At 35.7% G+C, this 15,175-nt stretch overlaps 1 protein-coding gene across 1 annotated transcript in view; it reads left to right on the top strand.

Annotated features, from left to right (window-relative positions):
- Nucleotides 1-15,175, top strand: part of LOC118842554 (ubiquitin carboxyl-terminal hydrolase 34-like) — a 127,983-nt gene that overhangs the window by 84,160 nt on the left and 28,648 nt on the right. The window contains exons 35-42 of the mRNA XM_036750014.1: nucleotides 1,932-2,115; nucleotides 2,521-2,684; nucleotides 3,534-3,599; nucleotides 5,323-5,469; nucleotides 5,557-5,613; nucleotides 5,714-5,791; nucleotides 7,261-7,355; nucleotides 12,582-12,754. Coding sequence (XP_036605909.1) covers nucleotides 1,932-2,115; nucleotides 2,521-2,684; nucleotides 3,534-3,599; nucleotides 5,323-5,469; nucleotides 5,557-5,613; nucleotides 5,714-5,791; nucleotides 7,261-7,355; nucleotides 12,582-12,754 — 964 coding nt within the window. The remainder of the gene's footprint in view (nucleotides 1-1,931; nucleotides 2,116-2,520; nucleotides 2,685-3,533; nucleotides 3,600-5,322; nucleotides 5,470-5,556; nucleotides 5,614-5,713; nucleotides 5,792-7,260; nucleotides 7,356-12,581; nucleotides 12,755-15,175) is intronic.

Raw genomic sequence — 15,175 nt, forward strand, 5'->3', positions numbered from 1 at the left:
AAAAATTCCTGCCTTTGTGGAGCATACAGTCTATTAGGGTAGGCAAAATGTGCAAAAAATAATTACATACAAATTATAAGTGCAAGGTACATTTTTTGAAGACCTCCTGTTAAGGTGACCGTGTCAGAGGCTACCTCTTCCCACTTTTGGTTAGTTTTAATGGTTGGGAAATTTTGCTTATTTCCTAAATTTCATTGTGTTCCACTTTTACCCTACCTGTTACTCCTCTGCTGTTTATGTGTAGTTTTAGTGAGGTAGTAACTCCTTTGTCAGCCTTTCAATACTTGATGATAATTATCATGTGACATGGGGAGCTGCTTGAGTTCTTAAATGCTGTTGTGGTGGAAGAATTCATAGTGTGTGCTGGGGATGGGTAATAGCCATGTTTGGCTAGAGCTGACCGTTGAATATTTTTTAGCTTACTTGAATTTTATGTTTTATTAGCTCGTAGCTTTCCAACCCACCAAAACTATTAATAAGTAGAATAGTCAGCATTTAATTGTAAAATCTTTTCTTAAATGTATGAAAGTTTAGTTTTATTTTATGCATTAATGAGCTTTTATTAAAGTATTTTTAGGCTTAAGCAAGCAGTGCTCAGAGTTGGCCCAGAATGCAGAGATTCTGTATTGCACTCCATTCATTTTGTAAGTGAATAAATGAGTTCTAGGGTAGTCAATTGTGTTGCATGAAGTGACACAAATAGTGAGTGGGCAGAGCCATGATTCAAATCCAGTTTTTCTAATTCAAACTTCAGCCCCCTTTTCGTCAATCACATATAGTCAGTCAATAAACTTTTTATTTATTACCGCTATGTTCTAGGCACTGTGCTGAGCATTAGTCTTAGTATAAAATCTCTGAAAGGGATTTTGAATATTTAGGTCAGTTTTTCAAGGTATCAATGACAGTGTTCAGTCAGGTGTGGCTTGGAATCTGGGTGTTTTAACTAACTGCTCTCTAGGTTAACAGTCTGACACAACAGAGCTAGCCAGTAGGATAATATTGTTCCCTAGGGAATCTAAGGGATCTACAAAATAAGTTTTGTAGTGGTTGAATCAGCCATTGATTTCCATTTGCTCTTTATCAGTCCTGCTATCGTGGTCCCTTATTCCTCTTTTCCTTACCATGTATAATCCCTGGGTATTTTTTAATGATTCTTCAAATGGCTTTGGATAGTAAATCCAACCTAAATAAGTGGATTTGAAGCGTAGACTCCTAACTCTAACCTTAACTAATTTTTGATAATATATAATGTATATGTGTGCGCATATACACACATACACATGTTTTATTTATCATGCATAAAACATAAAAATACACACACATAGTGAATTTTGACATTTTCTCTCCAGTTAGTATTATAGATATTGAGTAGACAGGGACCTCAAGAATTTGTCCCAGATTATATATTTCTTTTAAAAAAATGAATTATAATTATAATTTTAATTATATATTTAATTATGATTATAATTTTATTAATTTATCAAAACTTATATATTTCATTTTTTTCCACTTTTATTTTCACTTTTTTTCTACTTTTACTTTCATTTATAATTCTCTTTCCTTCTTCCCCATCCTTGATCCATTGAGAAGGCAAGAAAAATAGTACCCATTAGAAATCATGTATAGCAGCTTCCCATATTACCCATATGTCATGTCCCCACCCCCCACCCCCTCCAAAAAGAAAAAAAAAACCGGAAGGACAGTAGTTTTAGTCCACCAGCTTTGTGTCTGGAAGTGGTTCCTACTTCCCGCAGTTCAAGAAACAATTAAAACGAATCAGTTTTTAAATATTAAAATTTCCTAATACTTGGCTTACAAAAAAATTGAAATTGAAAAAACTGATTCTTTGAAATCACTAATCATAATATTTGTTTATTAAATTAAAGCTCTTTTGTTAGCATACCCACTCAGTGAAATGCTTTCCCCCCCAGGAATTTCTAAGAGACATCTTCAATTTGCTCTTCTTGCTTCCAAGTTTAAAAGATCGACAACAGCCAAAGTGCAAATCTCATTCTTCAAGAGCTGCTGCTTATGATTTGTTAGTAGAAATGGTAAAAGGGTCAGTTGAGAACTACAGGCTTCTACACAACTGGGTAATGGCCCAACATATGCAATGTAAGTATGTTTGCTCATGTTTAATTTTTAGAGTATTGTCCAAATGAGTAGAGTTGCTTAGATGTGATAGTGGTAGGAAAAAATTTTCATCTACTACAAGTAATAATAGATCTATGGAGGAGAATGACACATCTTTATAAGTGCTTGGTATAGGTATATAAAAGGTATTAGGTAAAAACCAAACTATTAACTTTTTCAATATATTGAAGATACTGCCTTTCGTTTCATGGACCATTTTAATCTTATTTTTAACGCTTGTCAAAAGTCAAAGTATTTTATATGTGATAGGTAAATAATTGAAAGCAGTCCCATGCTGCTTTCAGCATAGTATTATGGCATGGTGTTTTATTCTGTCAAGTTTTTAAGATAATTTAGATTATTTTGTAATTTCCTCCCTCCACCCAGCATCCCATGCCCCTTATAAGTGGGGCTATTGGCCTCATGATGATGTTCGAGCAGAATGTAGATTTGTTGGTCTAACTAATCTTGGAGCCACTTGTTATTTGGCTTCCACTATTCAACAACTCTATATGATACCTGAGGCTAGACAAGCCATTTTTACTGCAAAGGTATGTGTGGCTTTTCTCTTTTGGAGGGGATGGGGGTGGTACTCAATATGGAATCTGTCAAAATCTACATTGGAGTAAAATAGTAGGTGAAAAATGAAAGCAGTGACTATGGACAGCTTTTGAGCACAGTTTGTCAGTTAAAGGGAAGAAAGAAATAGGAGAATTTCAGGGTAAAGAATTATATTTCTTAAGAGTGGGAAAATCTGGGCAGGATTGTAAGTATTATAAAGGGCATCATTAGATTAAAAGATTGAGTATTAGAGAAGATAGAGAAGCAAATGCATGACCAATTAAAGGAATAAAACTATCTTTGTAATGAAGTGTTTTAAAAGTACAGGAAGGGAATAAAAATTTATACAAAAGTAATCACTATTACTGAGATCTCACTGTGTAGTGTCCCTTGAAAATAAACTAATCAGGTACATTTATGGAAAAACTAGAGTTAAAATCACCACTCAGGAAGTATGTGGATTTAACATTGTATCAATCAGTTACTTTCCCAATTTGATTATGATAGCTACACCCTTACCATTTTGTTATTTTAATCTGTATATTCTAAACAGGAAAGGGTCTAATCCAGATGTGGATTTTTTCCCCCATTTTCATGGCTTTAGACAATTAAACAGACTATATATAGTATCTAGCACAGAAATACAACTCTTCTGATACCTTCTTCATGTAAAAAAGTATTCCCTCTAGTTGTCACTGATACATTTTAGGTATGAGAGATAATGTGCTGGGAGGGAGTTATCATACTGAGCAAATCAAAGATTTTCTGTATATTAACTTTTTAAGCAAGAATTTTATGGTGTTGATCAACAGAAAGTTAATTCTCATTTTGTTTTCTAGTATTCGGAAGATATAAAGCATAAGACTACTCTTTTGGAGCTGCAGAAAATGTTTACATATTTAATGGTAAGTCTCAAAAATCAGCTCTATAGAACTAATGAAATGTCCTTCTCTTACCTCAAAATCAGTATGTCTACACCTGAACTCATCAATCCCCTTCATTCAGACTCTATCATCTATACCACTAGTGACTCCTGTCACATTACTGGTCCAATGTGATTCTTCTTAGAGAATAGCTCTAATTTCTTGCATTATTCCTGTATTACTGCATATCCATGCATTCCTGCATTCCCATTACCTTTTAGGCCTTCGTTATTTGGGAGCTCTCTGCTTGTAGTCTGTATCTCTTTGCCAGACAGATACTACAGTACCACTACTTTCATCGTCCTATTTCTGGTGTCTAAATAGCTGCCTACACTCAACTGCCTGTGAAATTTAATCCAGAATATTTAGATTAAAGATAGAAGAAATTACCAACATGTTGAAAGATAGACTCTAAATGTAAAAATATCTCCAGAGGCCACATCGATAGACTAAAATATAGGATGAAATTTAAGTGGGAAAAGGGAACAGGCATTTATTAAACACCTAGTATGTGCTTAAGTGCTTTATAGATATATAACTCAATCCTCACAATATGCCTGGGTTGTTGGTAGTATTATTTTCCCTACATTACAGATGTGTGGAAACTGTGGTTAAGTGACTTTCCCAGGATCACACAGCTAGTAAGTGTCTGAGGCCAGATTTTGAGTTCACATCTTTCTCATGTCAGGCTCAGCTATCTCTCTATACCACCTAACTTCCTTTGTTAAATTTAGTAAGGCATGTAAAGTCCCACACTTGGATCTAAAAATCTCCTTTATTAATTGAAGGTAAGGGAAGGCTTGCCAGACAGCAGTTAATATGCAAATGATTTGATGATTTCAATAATCATGGCTTAAATTTATGTATTAGTATAAGATTTATAGAGTGATTTACACATTATCTCACTGAATCATCATAACACATGAGGTTTTTACCCTTCTTTCACATATGGGGAACCATGTTTGGCAGCTTGCTTTTTCCTGTAGCTTGTAGATGGCCAAAATTCAGATCCTCATCTGTTCTGGGGCAGTGCTTCTTTGACTCCGTCATAGTGCCTAGTGTTTTGAATAACAGAGATTTTGATTCCTTCTTACTCTGCCGGGGTCACATTTAGAGAACATTGTGTCCCTGTCAGGTAGGACATTGGGAGATGTCCTTGATAGTAGAAGACTGGGTTCAAGGCCTAATTTTGACATTCATTACCTGTGGAGACAATAATAGCACCTACCTCATAGGGTTGATGTGAAGTTTAAATGAGATAACAGCTCACCAAGAAAAGATAATACCAGAAAGTAAAATTAGCAGCAGTGGTAGATGCTTCAGATAGTCAAATGTTGGCTTAATAAATGAAAAAACAACTTAAGAATAAAATAGGCCTCGTGTGAAATTGCCCATTTGGAGAGATAATGCCTTCCTCCCTTGGTGGACCTTTTCAAGCAGTCTGGATGAACATTTGCCTGTGAAATCACGGAAGGGTTCCCTGCTTTAAATAATGTTGGTATTAGATGGTTTCTCAGCTCCTTTCCCTTCTGTAGAGAAAAATGTAAGATTTCCTTTATGTTTATTGTTTGATTTACTTTTAGAATGGTATGATTGTTAACTGTGACTAATAACTTATAGCCTAAAAAAGTAAGTAAATACATGATGTAGAATATATTTGTAGATAGTATGTTCCTTATCTAGATTTATTTCATGTTCTTTTTAGGAAAGTGAGTGCAAAGCTTACAATCCTAGACCTTTCTGCAAAACTTACACGATGGATAAACAACCACTGAATACTGGTGAACAAAAAGACATGACAGAATTCTTCACTGATTTGATAACAAAAATTGAAGAAATGTCTCCAGAACTGGTAGATATCTGAATAATAGTAAGGTCCTTTGAAATGTATAGATTTGTTTAAATTTGTATTTCTGACTTTTTTGCATTTATTTTCTAGAAGAATACAGTGAAAAGTTTGTTTGGTGGTGTCATTACAAACAATGTTGTCTCATTGGTAAGTATTTTGTCATTTTTCCAGAGTTAATAACTTCTCGTTTAGGTTCTATGAATAAATTACTGACCTTTTTTTTTTTTAACTATTATTGCTTGGTCAGGATTGTGAACATGTCAGTCAGACTGCTGAAGAATTCTATACTGTGAGATGCCAGGTGGCTGATATGAAGAACATTTACGTGAGTGATGCCAGCTACAGTTTTAAGAAATTATTAAGCTCTGTCACTGTATGAAGACAATCTTTAACTTTCAGACAGGTTATGTTCTAAAAGTTTATTTATATAAATTAGTTGTTTATTATTTAAAATTCCCTTTCCCACAAAAATATACTTAGTGTTCAGATCCCTAGATCAGTGCACAATATTGATTTAGAACTATAAGTACCACAGGACAAAATTACTCAATGTAAGAGTGTTTCTATTGGAAAATGTATTCACAATTCTCACTTCGGATTTTAGAAACATTTTTGTCCCCATCCTTGCAAAGGGAATGGTGACTTCAAGGCTACCTGCTTGCCAGGCAGCAAGAGTGAGGTTTCCCATTAGATCCAAGCTACTGGTGAGAGCCTAATCAGAAGCGGTGAGGAGAAGTGGGCTGAAATTCTAGAGGAGGTGTAGGGACTGGGCCTACTTCCTGCAGTTTTAAACCCTTGTGATCTTTGTCTATCCTAAGCTAGGTCACTTAGCATTCCCTTTGACTTTTCTTCCATGGATCCAAGGATTTGCTTCTTCCATTTCTCCTCCCACCACTTTCACCCTCTGGAACAAATGTTTCTTACTTTTTTAGGGGGGTGTTCGCATTTTAATTTATCTATTTTAGTTTTCAGCATTTACTTCTACAAGATTTTGAGTTCAACATTTTCTCCCCATCTCTCCCCTTCCCCCACCCCACAACGGCATGCATTCTGTTTCTTAGCTTTTAACATGGCTTCTACCTAGTCCCTCAACTCATTTTTTCCCTTCTTTAACTCAGACCACTTCTTTGTTTAGAACATATAAAGGAAAGTTTCTTTACTGAAGAGTAACATACACATTTTGGAGAAGAAAGACTCGGGCCACTTTGTATATTTTATCATAGCACCTCAGGAGAGTGGTGGAAGCTTGCTCTGGGATATTTGGACAAGAAAAGTTTTGGAGCTTGGGGGTATTGGGCATGAAGAATAGTTTCAGAAATTAAATTCCTCACCTTCTTTATTAGCCTGCTACCTTGGAACATTACTCTTTCCTAACCCCTTGACCAAGATGGATGGTGTAGAAAATCCCAAGCATCCAATAAGAGAGAGGGTTCAGAAGAGAAGTTGTTGGGACCTGTGGTCCACTTTGCTAAATAAAGCCTCTTTCTTTATGCATATTCAGTTCTACTACAATAAGTGTTTTAGGTCTTGAGAGAAATGCAGTTTTAGAATCACTGCTTTACATTTTAGTGATGCAGCTCTTTCACTGGTATTTGTGGTAGGTACTTGTCCCCTATGAAGATTCAAAAAGTAACACCAGTCTCACAGGAATGAAAAAAGAAAAAGAAAATTCTCATTCAAAATGCTGAGTGTTTCCCTTTGGAAGCTGCCTTTTCTAAAACATTAAAAAATTAACCAGTATGGTTTTTTTTGTGAATAATAATACAAAGTCATTTATATCATTTATTTACACAGGAATCTCTTGATGAAGTAACTATTAAAGATACATTAGAAGGCGACAACATGTATACTTGTTCTCATTGTGGAAAGAAAGTAAGAGCTGAAAAAAGGTACGTTTATGAAAAAAATCAGTTTACATTGTTTTAATGTTTACTGTATTATAGGATCTCATAATTGGAAGGCATCTTAGAGGCTAACTTGTTCAGGTCACACCTAGAAAACAGTCTTCTGAATTCCCAACAAATATTCATCCAACTTTTACTTGAAGACCTCCAGTGAGGTATAATGTACTAACTCTTGCGGCATTCCATTTCATTTTGGGTAATGCTGGTTTAAAAAGGTTCCCCTAAATTAAGCACAGATTTGCCTCAATAAGCATTTATTAAGTGCCTAACTATGTGACAGACACTGTCCTTGAGACTGCATGTAGAGACTAGAATGAAATAATCTAAACATTCAAGCTCACATTCTAATGGGAGATGAGAAATACATATGTAAATATATGCAGAATAATTATAAAGAGAATAAATACAAGGTAGTTTGGGAGGTAGGGCAGTAGCAGTTAAGAGGATCAGTAAAGATTCCATGTAAAAGATGGTGTTTGAGTTATATATTGAAAAGAGTGATTCTGTTAGGTAGAGGTTAGGATAGAAAGGTTTGGGGTACAATGTGTATTTTTTTTAAAGTGGTGAGAAATGGGGTTCCATGTGTGAAGGGTAGATAAAAGGCTAGTTTGACTATCACAGAGTATAGGAGGGGGAATTAATGTACACTGAAGCTATAAAGATAGGTTGGGACCAGGTTGTGAAGGGATTGAAAAGGAAATTGGATGGGTTTAATTTTTAACTTAGAGGCAGTAAGGAGACATATCAGTTTTCTAAGGGAAGAGCACAATCAGATCTGTGTCTAACTATGTAATCACTTTGGCAGAGTAGAGTGAGTAGAAAAGATTTGAGGCAGGAGTTGTAAAATATCCTGGATGACTGATTCAGGTCTTAACTATTGGAGTAGAGAGAAAGGGGTCTTTTGTGAAACATTTTGGATATAGAAACAGCATAACTTGCCAGCTTATTGGATATGACTCTTAACTTCTACCCATTATTTACTCCTCATTCTTTCCTTTTGGAACAGGTACAAGCCTATTTTTTCTTCCTTCTGATAATCCTTCAGATAGTTAAAGACACCTTTCGTATTCCCCCTATAAATAGTCTCAACTGTAGGCTAAATATTCCTGTAACTGATTCTCATATGACATGAACTTAAAGCCTTTCACCATCCCAGTTGTTCAATAGATAGTCTTCAGTTCCTTAATTTTCTTTCTAAAATGTGTCACTCAGAAAATGAGAATCCAGATGTCTGAGAAGGACAGAATACAAGGTTGTGTTATTTTACCCTAGTTTAACCCTGTGCTTCTGTCAATGCTGCCTTAGATCCTGTTAGCTTTCTTGGCTGCTGTTATCTCATTGTTGAGCTTGCCATCCACTAAAAGCCCTAGAACCTTTGTAGATGAACCACTAGCTTCAGTTTCTCATCCTTTTCGTGAATTGTTTTTTTCTAACTCAAGTAAGAAATTTTGAAATTTGCCATTTTGAACAGAGATCATTAGGAAGTCATTAACAACATAGAAAAGAAAGAAAAATGAATTGTAATGATATCTGTTTAAGGACTCATAGATGTTACCTGTGAAATTATGGGTAATAGCCAGTTTAATTTGAACCTTTACTCATCAACTCATTTTTAAGGAATATCTTATATAAACTGGTGCATTTTTTTTCTGTTAATTCCATTTTCACTTTTTGTTTTCAATATTATTCCTTTATTTTTTTCCAAAGGAAATTATTTGTTGTCCTTCTTTATTTTTTCTTAGTAAGAAGTTCATTAACCGTTGAATACAGTGGTAGTATCTGAGTTCTTTAATATGCCTCTTTAAAGCTTATTGTTTTTTTTAAATCCCTTCCTTTTTTATTAAGTATGTTTTGATTGTCATCATTCTTACCCTTTAACCTTTTCCTAAAATACTTAATTCCTGGCGATTTAAATAAAACTACCTTACCTCCTCCTTGTTTTCTTGTTGTATACATGTTGTCCCTTTAAAATAGAATTGCTTTGCTATAAAATAATAACTGCTTACACACATATAAATCCTTCTTTTGGATTTTCTTTAATCTGTGATATATATTTTTTCTGAGATTCATTTAATTTGTCCTACATTGTGGTTGCTCTAAAAATTTTCCTTCATATTGAAGTTAACTGCTACATTTTGGTGTAAATATTTTCCAGTCTAATTTTATCTTTTTTTTTTTTTAACACTTTCTTCTCCCAATTCAGTTCAGCACTTATTTATTGAGTAGCTGTTACTTAAGTGGCACTGTCTTTGGCACTATGTGGATGAAAATAAGTATAAAACATGCTTCAAGCTCTTAATGAATTTGTAGTCTAACTGAACAAATAAGAAACACATCTAAAGCATTTGAATAACAGTGTACAAAAGAGTGCCCAAAAGAGTGATATTGACAATAGTTTCTGAGGTTGTTCAGAAACAGGAGAGATTAATATAGGATTAATCTTTCCAGCAGGACTGTAGGTAAATTGTAAAGGAAGGGTGAAGTGTAGATGGAAAGAGAAGACTCATTTGAGGCAAAAGCTGTAGCTTGAGCAAGAGAAGAGAACCCCATTTTTGAGGGTTAGGTAATAAACTAGTGAGGACAGTTACTGATTACAGTGAGGAAAGATGGAAAATAAGATGTTAGAGTAGCCAAATTATGAAAGAACTACAGACAACCCCATTAGAAATGTAATTTGGAGGCAGTACAGTGCAGCAAAAGAAGAACAATGGATTGGGAATCCAGAAACCTCTTATTCTGTCACTAAGTATCTGTCTAGTAGAAGTTAAGATAATAAGATCATAGATTTAGAGGTTGAAAGGATCCTAGAGGTTATCTTGTCTAAGCTGCTAGTTTTACAGATTAACAATCAACTATTGAAAAGCCTACCATGTTCCAGGCATCCTTATTGCTTCTAGAAAGAAGCTAAGACCCAAATAAGTTATCTGGGCTTCAGTTTCTTCATCTTTAATATGAAAACGGATGTCTACCTTCATTCCAGCACTAGAGTTGTATAAGAGGAATTTTAGCTCCTGCTCATGATAATTGATGCCAAAAGAATAAAGTAAATTTCTGAGAAAGAAAATGGAGAACGATAGGAACTGAGGATTGAGAGCCAATCCCTGGAAAAATGTCCTGATTTGGGAGTGGGAAGGAGCGCATGGAAGGAATTGTAGATAAAAGAGAAGATAGGATTTAGACAAGTAGTGTAGTGCTACAAAATCTGACTAAAGAAAGGTTATCAGTGTCAGATGCCCCACACAGGTGTAACTACAATGTGGCTAGCAGTTACTGCTGAAGTATAAGACCCAGCAAGACCAGCAACAAGAGTTGCTAGCACAGGTTCTTTGATCTCCTTTTCTAAGGAAAGCAACAAAGGGGTTAACAATCTCACTTTAATCAAACATACATATATCATTCACTTAGTTTAGGGGGAAAAGCCAGCACCCTGAGCTTCACAGTGAATACAAATGGAAATTACAAACAGAAAATATCAACAGATCAAGTAATACAATTCAACAGACAGGCTTTGTCTGATCAAGACATCACATACATAGTTACCAAAAAGAAGCACCAATATCTGGGTTTTCTTCAAAACTGGGGGGCTCCAGCAGCCACCCAGAGTCTCCACATCAACACTCTTCCAGTGAGTGAGATCCTCAAACAAAATGCTATCCACTGGGTATATATCCCCTTCTTAGGCTTCACCCCTAATCAGCAAATGGGTGTGGGCCTGGGGATTTGCACCTAGTAAGACTTAATCAAAGGTACTTGATTACTTTAGCATTCTAAAAGAGAAAATAGTGAAAAAAGTCCCACCTCAATTAATATTACAAGAGGTCAAAGAGGAAAGACAAATAGAAGTGGACAGCATATCATAGTAGAAGGAGTAGGGGTGCCTGGGTTAAAATCCTTGTTCTGCTTCTTAGTATCTCTGTGATGTTGTGAAAGTCATTTCATCTCTAGGCCTCCACTTCCACATCTGTAAAATTAGGTGGTTGGGTTGGATTTTTCTCAATCTATGATCTTATTAGTTTTATTGGTTTGGCATCCTATCAATAAGTATTCATGAAGAACCTACAATGTACTAGGCACTAGAAAGAAAATAGTTATGGGATCTTTGTATGTAGTTTTGTAGATTGGAGGGTTATGAAAGTACATTACAGTGAGTTAAGTAAGGAATAATGGGGCTTCAAGTATTGACCTCTTCTGTTTTTGGCAGTGAAAGGAAAAATATCATCAGAACCTCTCAGGATAGGGAAACACATTTAAAGATGAAGACTAAGGATCCAGTGGAATATGAGACTGAATATACTGAAGAAAGGAGAGAATAAATGTGAAATCAGGGTCCTTCAGTAGACATCATCATAAATGATCCAATTTAAACTTTTACTAAATACTTCACATACCATGACACATGTAGTCTTTTTCATTAATTAGTAAGGGAGATACATACCGCATGGTATGGATGGATGAAGGGAAAGTTATAGAGATATTTTAAGTCATGAGGGTTGTTTACTGAAGGTATTCAAGTCAGATAGCCTTCAACTTCTCAACAAAGCATGAAACAAAGCTTTCTACTTTGGGGAGAAAGGTTAAATTTGAGAGATAAAGGAAAAAGATGATTTGATTTGTTATAGCTGCTTTTTAAAGGATGGTGTTAGAGAACCAAAGGATCATGAAAGAGATCGCTATTTGCTTCAGCAGGCTAGAGCTACACATTGCTAAGTCATTCTCTTGCACAAGAATTCTGCAGTTTTATTATGAGTAGAAAAATATTCTGTACAATTGCTGTAAGATCATGGGTTGGCAGAAGGCCAGAAAGAAAAGCTAATTTGTATAAAAGGACTAATTGAGACTGGGTGAGCAATTATCCATGTTTGAGAGGGCAAATCAGTAGGGAGTGGGAAAAACCCATTTACAAATGCTGTGGTTGGAAGTTTAGGACATACCCAAGCTACCTAATTTTGAGTGGAAATGAGTGGTCAGTGGTATTAAGGAAGGCAAAGACATAAATGTTGAAGTCACCAAGAATTATGTAACTAGGGAAAACTTGAGTCAGATGGTGAATTATCTAGGAAGACTCATTTTATTACTGTGTAAATTTTACTTGCATTCAGTTGAAAGTAAACTATAATTAAAGAAGGAATTTAAATCCAAAATGAAAGTGCTGGAAAATATTTTTAAGAATATGTTTTTAACACATTCATTAATTTTGTAATCTTGTTTTAGGGCATGTTTTAAGAAATTACCTCGCATCTTGAGTTTCAATACAATGAGATATACATTTAATATGGTTACCATGATGAAGGAGAAAGTAAATACACACTTTTCATTCCCTTTACGTTTGGATATGACTCCTTATATGGAAGATTTCCTCATGGGCAAGTGTGACAGAAAAGAAGGTAATTGACATTTAAATTGTTTTCCCTTAATAATTACGTGCTAATTCTAGACTAGACAATTCCAAAATGATAATTCTTTTTCAGAAACAAAAGGTTATTTGTGTCTTTAAGGAGACTAAGTTGACTATGAGTTGAACGTTCTTGTTTATAAATCAATAAATATGCTTTTATTTAGCACCTACAATTATTCAGGCACAATACTAGGAAGAAAGTGAGGTATCAATAATAAATTTTAAGCCTGCAAGACCAGAAGGAAGACCATTTGACAGAGGAGGGGCAGAGGGAGAGAATAACCTGTTTGGTTTTCGTCATGTTGTGTTTAAGATGTCTCTTGGACATCAGTTTGAAATATCCAGCATACAACTGTTGATGCGGAACAGAAGATAAGTGGAAAGACTGGGATTGGGTCTATACAGTTCTAGGAGTCATCTACCTAGAGATGTTAACTAAATCTATGGGTGCTGATAACAAGAGAGACAGTGGGAGAAGAGAAGAAGGCCTAGGAAAGAACCTTCAGGGATACTCAGAGTATTGGCTGTGATAATGGGTGATGAGCCAGCAAAAGACAAAGAGGCGAGAATCAGGAGAAAGTAGGGTCCTGAAAACCAAGAGAGGAAAGTATGGTTAACAGTGTCAAATGCAGCAGATAGGTGAAGAAAGACAGAGAAAACACCATTACATTTGTTAATTAAGAGATCGTTGGTTACTTTGGATTAAGTGTTTTAGTTGTATGCTTGAGTAAAAGGACAGAAAGTTGAAGAAGAGACTGTTGACAGTTTTCAATGAGTTTGACTGTGAGAAAGAAGAGAGCTTTAAAAGGAAAGCCCGGAGAGTTTATAATGGTGTATTGAAGGTTTTTTAAGAATTGGCAAGCTTTGAGCATGTTTGAATGCAGTAGATAGGAAAAGAATTATATGGGTAAGAAACAGAGGGCAAATGATTGAGGATGCCATCTACTAGAGAAGATGGATGGGGGTGTGGCCTTGTTGAGGAAAAAAGCCATCCACTACTTTTTGTTAGAGCCTGGTGGAAAGTTGCTGGGGAGATAATTTCAAGGGTTTTTGAGATAGAAAGAATGATGGGAAACTGACTCAGTTTTCTCAACAAAGTAAGAGACAAAGGCCCTCAGCTAAGGAGTTGAGAGAGTTGTGTGAGGCACAAAGACAGAAACAAATTGGAATAGCTTTTATGGAGAATGAGTTGGGGAATCATTTAGGGAGGAATAAAAGGACTGTTTTTGCTTTAGTGAGGGCCCAATTAAAGTTAGATAACAGGATTTTGAAATACACTTACTCAGCAAGACTGTGAGGCTGCTCAAGAGTAACAGATAATGAAATTAATCCAATGCTGCGATTTTACAAGAATGAACAACAGTAAGACAAAGGTCAAAAAATTCAAGAGCAGAGGACAAGGTAGAGTTGAAATGACTAACTTTTGGGTTGAGATTGGAAAGGAAGAGAATGAAGTCATAACAGGGGTAATTGCCTGAGAGAGTATTGAGGACTTGAGAATCTCAGTGGACGGAGATCTCAGATGGAGAAAATAGGTGTTTAGGAGTGGTGAGACAAAAGGTAGAAGTGGAATGATAGGTGATTGTGGTCAAATAGAGAAATACCAAAGTTAGAGAAGTGGAACACTTCCTGTTACATGGGTCATGGTGAGATCTGTGGTGTGATGGAAGCGAAGTGAGTGAAGTTGAGGAATTTAAGAGTCAGAGGAAGTATCTGTGTCAGTTTTAAAGTTCTCTAAGTTCAACAGTTAAGTAGATGAAGATCGTGAGTCAGATGCTGAACTCCTTAAGAAAGCAAGAATGAACTAGGAGTTGGTTTGCTACAGCTACATTAATTTCATTTGGGCAGAAAATTTTGATTGAGTGGACTTCAAAAGAGGAAAGGCTGCCTCATGATGGTAAGGAAAATCTGGAGGTAATAGTGGCAAGGAATATTCCAGTTCCTCTTTGAGGATCAAATAGTTATCTAGGCCTAAGTCTAGATTTGGCCCCGGTCTGAGTGTAGCTGATCTTGCACCTCCTCCAGGGTGCCTGGTTGAGTGGGATAGGAAGGTCAGTTGGACAGAATCTTAATTTAATCCTAAGAGTTGTAATACCCTGTTGCAAATACTTGACCATGCACTTTATCACAGCTTTATTGATGCCAACTATATAGATGGGAAACAGATTCCTTGGTAAAACCCAACTTGCATTTATTAAGTACTGAATATGTGCAAGGCACTGTCCTAGGTTCTGGGATACTGAAAGGCAAGAAGAGAAACAGTCCCTGACCTCAAAGAGTTGGCATGCTTTTCTGGGGAAAACAACCTGTAAAAAAGATACCTGATAATTTGCAAAGGAAGATACAAGCCCTAATAACCAGTGGGTCAGGAAAAGTTCCTTGTGAAAAGTAACGAGGGAGTTAGGAGGGC

The sequence above is a fragment of the Trichosurus vulpecula genome, chromosome 3 (genome assembly GCF_011100635.1).
Source record: "Trichosurus vulpecula isolate mTriVul1 chromosome 3, mTriVul1.pri, whole genome shotgun sequence".
In the NCBI taxonomy this organism is placed as follows: domain Eukaryota; kingdom Metazoa; phylum Chordata; class Mammalia; order Diprotodontia; family Phalangeridae; genus Trichosurus; species Trichosurus vulpecula.